At 49.8% G+C, this 8,032-nt stretch overlaps 1 protein-coding gene across 1 annotated transcript; it reads right to left on the reverse strand.

Moving 5' to 3' along the window:
* Positions 1 to 3,192: 3,192 nt before the first annotated feature.
* On the reverse strand, positions 3,193 to 8,026 carry PAQR8 (progestin and adipoQ receptor family member 8). Its single transcript, XM_018088732.3, has one exon. The coding sequence runs from the start codon at positions 7,994 to 7,996 to the stop codon at positions 6,938 to 6,940; it is 1,059 nt and encodes a 352-aa protein (XP_017944221.1). The 5' UTR covers positions 7,997 to 8,026; the 3' UTR covers positions 3,193 to 6,937.
* Between the last annotated feature and the right edge of the window lie 6 nt (positions 8,027 to 8,032).

Consider the following 8,032-nt stretch of genomic DNA (forward strand, 5'->3'; position numbering starts at 1 on the left):
TGTGCAAAAGCACTCCCAAATGCAAGAGAGAAAAGAGAGCTAAATCCATTACCATGGAAGAGCAAAGTTGCGTGTTGCCCAAAGAAGTTGTGGATTTCCCATCCCTGAAGTGTTCGAGGCCAGGTTGGATGTGGCTTGAGCAACCTGGTCTAGTGGAAGGTGTCCCTGCCCATGGCAGGGGGGTTGGAATGAGATGATCTTTAAGGTCACTTCCAACCCAAACCATTCTATGATTCTGTGATTCTATGGAAAAAAAAAAAAAAAAAAAAAGAAGAGGTTTTTTGTGTGTCTTTCCCTTGTTCTCTTTATCAGCAGTACACAAGACGAGCCAGGCTGCGATCCAAGGGCAGGCAGCAGATCGAGGGTTTTGTAAGCAGAAGTTAAGCGGGGAGAAATGCAGCCAGACCGTCTGTCTGAGCACGGTGTGGGAGAGAGAAGAAAGCCAGCCGGTGGGAGATAAAGAATGAGGCTGATGAGCTTAGAAAGGAAAATAATGGGTTGGAGGCCAAGCAGGGCTGGAAGGGTTGGATCTGGAAGACAGCAAAGCTGCTGGTGCGATGGCTGACTCAGAGGCAGGTGCTGGGACTTAGCATTTGCTCTGATTTTCTCATGATGTGATATCCAGGCAGTGTTTAGCAGGGAGCAAGGCCTTGCTCAGAGAAGAAAACTTGCCTTCATGTGCCAGGGATCATCCCTGAGGAGAGTGACATCAAGTTTGTGACAAGGCTGTGTGTCACAGTGCCCCTGCACAGACTGTAATGATGATGGGCTGGGAGAACTGGGGATGTTCAGTGTGGAGAAGAGAAGGCTCCAGGGAGACCTTAGAGCCCCTTCCAGTGCCTAAATAAGGCTCCAAGAGAGCCACAATGGGATTATTTATAAGGGTATCTGGTGATAGGACAAGGGACAATGGTTTTAAACTGACAGAGGGCAGGTTTGAATTAGGTATCAGGAATAAATTCTTCACCTGTGAGGGTGGTGAGGCCCTGGCACAGGTTGCCCAGAGAAGCTGTGGCTGCCCCATTCATGGAAGCGTTCCAGGCCAGGTTGGATGGGGCTTGTGGAAGGTGTCCCTGCCCACGGCAGGGGCTTGGAACTAGATGAGCTCTAAGGTCTCTTCCAGCTCAAACCATTCTGTGATTCCATGAAAGGAAGCTTAAGGAAAACCACAGCAGAAGCTGGTATTTTCTTAGGAATAGTGACTGTAAAGCAGGAGAGAGGAGAAATGAGGAATAAAGAATTGAAGTGCAATTCAGAAGATCTGGATTCAGCTTTGACAACTTCTGCACAGACAAATCTGAATTACCAATGTTAAGGTGGTAATATGTTAGCTTCCTACATCCCTGCTGTCTACCCATGAAAAGGAAAAGGGATTCTTAATCGGGCTCTGCTTTCGTGGCACTGGAGGACACAGATGGAGACAACTCGCCCTCTGGTGGGTAAAAACACAACCATACAGAAGCCTTAGTCTGTGTGTTATATTAAGAAATCCTTAAAAGTGTTGATTAATAGAAGGAAAAATATAAGATTTTTAGAGGTTTTGAGAATTGAAATACACACAAGTGTACATCCTGGGGGATGAGGTATGAATGTGATCACACATTATCCTCCTGGACAAGGCTGGTAAGTTGAGGACCTGGAGCGATGTGACAGAAAGGGATCACAAAATCAACAATTTTCCCCTGTGATGGAAAAATCCCTAAAACTGGGATCCCTAAATCTGGGAAGTCAGTGTGCTGGGGTGTCTCTCCGAAGTGTGTGTAAAGAACTCAGGCAGTGTGGGGACTGAGCATGATGAATCAGAGCCATGTGTGCATCCGCAGGGCTGCGATCTTGGGATCATAGGAAGATGTGGTGGAATGGCTCCCATGACCTGAGTGTTGCAATGGAGGGAGACAGACAGTCTTTTTAAGGGCACCAAGAAGGTGAGGAGGGGGAGTTGCCCTTTGGTGAGACAACAGCTGGAGTGCATGGAGTTTTGCCTGGATGAAGACAGCCTTGGCTGCAGTAACCATGAGATGGTGGAGTTCAGGATCCTAAGGGGAGGGAGGAGGGTAAAAAGCAAATTCACAGCTCTGGACTTCAGGAGAATAATTTGGTCTCTGCTGAGATCTCCACCTGATTGGTAGAGTCCCATGGGATAAGGCTTGAGGAGGAGTCACCTCCTCCAAGCTCAGGAGCAGACCATTCCAACAAGCAGGAAGCCGGGCAAAAATGCCATCAGGCCTGCATGGATAAACAGGGAAAGCTCAAACACAGAAGCAGCACAGAGAGGGTGAAAGCAAGGACATGGATAGGAAGGAATCTGAGAGAGCAGAGATGAAGAAAGGCAAAGCCCAACTGGAATCTTTCCAGGGATGTCAAAGACAACCAGAAAGGTTTCTATAGGTGCATGGATGACAAAAGGGAGATTAGGGAAAATGTGGGCCCGTTACTCAGCAAGATGTGGGAGCTGGTTACACAGAACACAGAAAAGCATTCTTCACCTCAGTATTTACTAACTAGCCTTCAGGAATCCCAGGTCCTTGAGACCAGTGGAAAAGGCTGGAGCAAGGGATACGTACCTCGGTAGAAGACCATCAGGTCAGGGAATATTTAAAGGATCTTATCAATGTATATAAATCCCTGAAGCTCTGGAGGGTGCAGAGAAGATGGAGTTAGGCTCTGTGTCAGGTCCCAGTGCCCAGGACCAAAGGCCATGGGCACACACTGGAACAGGAGGTTCCTCTGAACATCAGGAAACACTTTTTCACTCTGAGGGTGGCCAAGCACTGGCACAAGTTGCCCAGAGAGGTGATGGTGTCTCCATCCTTGGAGATCTTCAAAATCCATCTGGACATGGACCTGGGCAGCCAGCTCTGGGTGGCCCTGCTTGAGCAGAGCCAGGTGACCCCCAGAGTCTCTCCCAAACTGAACCATTCCATGGCTGTGGGTGATGGAACTTAAATCCCTCTAATCAGTGTCAGGGCAGCCATTCTGCACTTCCCTTGTGGAAAGGTAATGAAATCCAATAGTTATTGGGAAACCTGGAAAGTGCTTTGCGATGCACAGATGAAACCACTCCTTATTGTTCATTATTATAATTATTATCCACTCTAATATATCCTCTCCATAATTATTATCACCTTTTCTTCCTAATGACTCATAACCTTCTGTAGTCATACATTTGGGAATTTCACACCACACAAATTGTTTTGCTTTCACAGATTTTTTTTTTTCACTAAGGTTTTTAAATAAAGATCAGTACAGTACAAAGCTTAAAATATTGTCAATGTTTTCAACAATACAAAGTCAGCAGATGGGAAGGGAATGGTTAATATGGAACACTCATACCCTTCCTTGTTTCCCAGAGGAAAAAAAAAATACAAACTCTTTTGTACTTCTGTTTAGTAACAAACAGTGCTTAAAAATAATCTTGTCAGTAAAAGTTGTAAATTGCAAGGCACACGAGGAACCTGTCCTTGCCTCGTTACACAAATTATTAGGCATAAATACAAATTTAAGGCACCTGTCTCCATCCTCCCCTCTTGCTCCATACAGTGAGGAAATCCTGTCAGTGGGAAATAGCTGTTAAGAGCAACCATGGACCAGCAGACAGCAAAAGGGCTGCCCCTGATCCTCAGGTTCCTTCAGGATGAATCCCGAAAAAGAAACAGCATAAGGCACATTGGGATGAATTCTTGGGAGTTGTCCTGGTTGCAAGATCTGCAAGAATACTGTCTCAGGACAAGAGACTCCTGGGAGAGAGGATTAGAACCTTGGTCCCTTTGGCATCTCAGGTGTGCTCAACCTTTGGTGGTCAGCTCTTCACCAAAACCTGGCCATGGGTACATCCTTCCTGACCTTGCCTCCTGAGGAATACCAGAATGGAAGGAGACGTGCTCTGAGCATTGAGCCCAAGGAAAAGGCCTGAACAGCTCCCAGACAACTGAGTATTTATCACAGTGACACTTTTGCTCTCTCTGGATCCAGCCCTGGTCTCCTCTGGATCAACAGCAGGGCTTCCAGAGGGCATCCACAGCCACTTCCCAGTTGAGGCCCAGCAGACTGCACAGCATATGGAGCCTGCCCAGGTAGGCAGCCAGGTGTACAAGGCACAGGGATGAAGGAAAGAAATGAGCTGATTGGAGGGGGAGGAGGATGGAGACAGGGATGAAGGAAGCTCCAGTGTTGGCGAGCCCCTTGTGACACAAGGGCGCATCCTCACAGCAGCACAGATCCGTGTGGCAGGTCCCTGCCCCATCCACCCATCATAGTAACCAGGAGGTCAGCTCCAGGTGGGAATGCAGGGCCACCGTGGGGACGGGAGCGGCGTCACCTGAGGGGAAACGGGAGAGTGTGCAATGACACCTCCACTGTCACACAACTGCTCCAGAGGAGAAGTGTCACTTCTGCTCGACCAGGGAGAAGGCATATGACCAAAAACACCTTGGAAAAGAGCCATGTGGGCACCTCTCCGTGTCCCTGAACTAGACAGCATTACTGTACTCACCCTCCTTTGACACGGGCAGGACATGTCATCTTAAACCCTTAGAGAAGGAGACACCTGGGTGATCCCTTCCTTTGGTACCAGTGTAACTCCAGGTAGCAGCAGAGCAGGTTTGTTATTAGCAGCCATGCCCAATCCCTCCCGTTTTATCCCAGAAATGAGCTCTGGACCAGCCTGATTTACACCTCTTCCTGATACCATCCAGCCAGTTCTACACTCAGTGCCTTATTCTGCCCTACCTACCCCAAAAGGCTGTGAGAAAAATCTCTGCTCCCACAGGAAGCCCTTCCCCAAACTGGGTGGAGACCCACAAGTAAAGCCAGAGGGGCCATGGAGGGAACAGCCCATCAGTGCAGCTGGGCTAACTGAGCTGCCAGCTGCCATGCAAGGAGGGACTGCTGCTGGCCTCCACTCCAGCCCTTCCCTGCAGGCAGCAGTGTTGTCCAAGTGAGCTGGCTCAGAGTTAAAACCAGCCCAAATTACTGACATTTTTTCAGTAGGATTGGTTTCCGGATGCTCCGTCTCCCGGCACCAGCTCCCTCCGTGGTGAGATGTGCATGGGAAGGGGTATAATGAGGTGCAAGTGAGACCATTCCCACTTGCCACTCCCCTGAGACAGATTTACTGTTAGGTCAGCATGGCCATATTATCAAAAACACCAAAAGAAATGAAGTAATTAACTTCTAAAATGGACTGGATGTGAACCAGGAGGCCAGACTGATGAGAAAGGTTGGAGTAGATGACCTCCTGAAGGCTTTCCTATGATTTCTTCTCCTATACTCCCAACTTACTTTCCTCCTCCTCTATATTTAATTTGTCTATAGGGCCATGAGTTCCAAATTTATCCACAAAACACAGGACCAGCAAAGCATCTATTCATAGATCTGTTTTCTGTCATCTATTTACAGATCCTCTCTCTGGCCCACCTTGCTCCTCCAGCAGCACAGCACTGTTTCCTTCAGGTGAATCTTAACCCAACTAGGAGGCTCTGCAGATAGAAAATCCAAAGGCAAAGCCTTTCTGGATAATAAATCACGTGCACAGGCATGTACACAAAACACAGACACACCTCAAGAGCTAAACCACAGATCAAGTGCAGAAATCAGTGCTTGTCCTCACAAACCATATCCCCAAACCTACACTCTGCCTGCTCAGAACCAGCAATCACAATACATTTGCCTGCCCTTGGGTTCACTGTGACAAATCCATGGCTGGAATAGATCCCATGGATTCCCTGGTTTCAGCATGGATTTATACCTCCTCGGTGGCTCCATATCCGAAATTCCCCCCCAAGCAAGCACAGAAGAGACTCATCTAGTGGGGGTCACAGTAACCCAACCTTTGCTACACCTTGGACAGGACTGACCCGTGGACTTCAACTGTCCCTGACCACTATCTTTGCTACTCCACACAGGAATCACCAAGTCCCAAGGACAAACCCATCCCAAGGTTGCACAGGACCCTAATCCTGTCACCCTGCTCCTGCCTTTTGCTGTTCTACCTTCATCCAGTGCTGATAAAAACACGCCAGAGTCACAATCCAATTGGTCAGAGAAAAGCAACCCTGGTTTTTCAAGGTCAGCTTTCCCACAGGGCTCACCAAGGACTGTTTGGTGTCCCAAAAAGCACCATTAAGAGGAGAATAAAGACTCCTTCACCTTCATGCCCTCTTGGTCATGACCACAGTGGGACTGTTGGAGGATCAGAGCCTTTCCTGCATCAAACAGGCCACATCCAAGTTACTCTACACTGCGTGGACATTGCAGGTCAGTCAGTCAGCCTCCCTAGACAGATGATACAGACCCAGTTTGTCCCAGAGGACCCCAGGTCAGGCCTAAGTCTCCAAAGATGTTTTGCCAAAGCCACCTCAGCAACTTGGCATTGACATACTTGACAAGGGGACTGTAGAGAGAACTTGGAACAGAAAATGGACTGTGCCAGCCACTGTGCCACACGTGCCCTCACAGCTGAACCCTAGAAATGTAAACTCCCCCTGAAACCTTCCTACTGCCTTTCATAGGAACAGTTCTCCCACAGATATGGCAAAGCCCAGAGAGATCATCACATCCAGCTGAGTTCCTCATGGAGTTCTGAGCCCTGGCAGACTCTTTTACAGTCTCACAGCCTTCAGGCTGCCCTCCCTGACACTGAGCAGTGTATCACCCTCAACTTTACCAGAATGAACAAGGAACCTCTGCCTATTCCAGCATCCTTGGTTCAATGACTTGTTCTGCCTTAAAACACTCCACGTCCCCCCTCCCCAGATGGCAAAAGGCAATCCCTGCTGTGAAAGTGCATCCAGCATGAAGTGTCCAGCCCTCCACCCGAGTCCAGGGTCCCGGTTAGTCACAGCGTGTTAGGCAAATAAGACAGCTGCGTCTCTAATATTTTATGCCCCCTTTTTGTTGATTTTGTCTGGTGATGCCATGCCCATCACATCTGTGACTCTCAGGAGTCCTTTGTAGCCAGGCTGGCCTTGATCCTACGCCGCAGGACGTAAGCTGTGATGGCACTACAAGCCACCAAGCCAAAAAAAGAGATGCAGGAGAGATAAACGGTGAAAGGCCCATGTCTCTTCAGGAAAATCTCCTGCCTGTTCTTGTAATCCAAAAGAATGGCCTCCAGCTGTGACAGGGTGCAGATGGCCAGGAAGGTGTGGAAGATCTGGTGGGCATGGCCAACGATGTCGCAGGAGCCAGGGAAGTACTTCTCAGGGACGGGGCAAGAGAAGAAATAAGCGCTGATAAGGAAAAACAGTATCTGGTACGTGTGGTACCAAGCAGCATCTTCCTCACAGCCCCCCAGGTGACACACAACCACCCGGTGGGCCACGGGACTGATATCCAGGATGAAGGCAAGCCCAGCTGGGATCACCTGGCACATCTTCCTCATGATGGGGTAAGGCCGTCGGTACCGGTACTTGGCGTAGCAGCAGCCAGCACAGGACAACCAGCCACAGAAAGCTGCTGCCGGCAGGAAGAAAAGCCAGAACTTGTCGTACCAGGCTTGGTCAGAGCTGTAGTAGAAATGAGCCAGGGCACTGCCATACTGGTAGATGCTGACCCCAACATAGTCCACGAAGTAGAAGGTGTAGTGGTACAGCTCCGACTTGGACTGCAGCAGGTGGGCCAGGAGGCTGCAGGTCAGGTAGGTGACAGAGGAGAGGACAAAGATGAGCAGAGGCAAGGACCACGCGTCCACGGGCAACTGCTCAGCCTCCACAAACGTCTTGAACCTCAGCAGCACGGCCAGCGCCGCCAGCAGGTGGGTCCATACATTGACCACCTCGTTGTGCTTCTGGAAGAGGCTGAGGAAGTAGTAGCGCCAGTCCTGGCCGGTGGGGCGGTACCCGGAGTGGATGTAGGGCTCGCGGAACAGCTGCGGCACCTCACACTCCTTCACCGTGCACGGCATCTTGGGCAGGCCATCCTCCAGCAGCCGGGGCAGCCGGCTGAGGTGCTGCCCGCTGAGGGACAGCGTGCTGATCCGCTCCAGGATGGCCGTCATCCCGCTGCCAGGCACCAGGGAACGTAGTCTTTGTGC

Source organism: Manacus vitellinus, unplaced genomic scaffold, assembly GCF_001715985.3.
Source record: "Manacus vitellinus isolate BGI_N305 unplaced genomic scaffold, ASM171598v3 scaffold_11_pilon, whole genome shotgun sequence".
Classification (NCBI taxonomy): domain Eukaryota; kingdom Metazoa; phylum Chordata; class Aves; order Passeriformes; family Pipridae; genus Manacus; species Manacus vitellinus.

Bases quoted from the DNA above. Each gene is read 5' to 3' on its own strand.
- PAQR8 (XM_018088732.3), bottom strand. From the start codon at position 7,996: ATGACGGCCATCCTGGAGCGGATCAGCACGCTGTCCCTCAGCGGGCAG.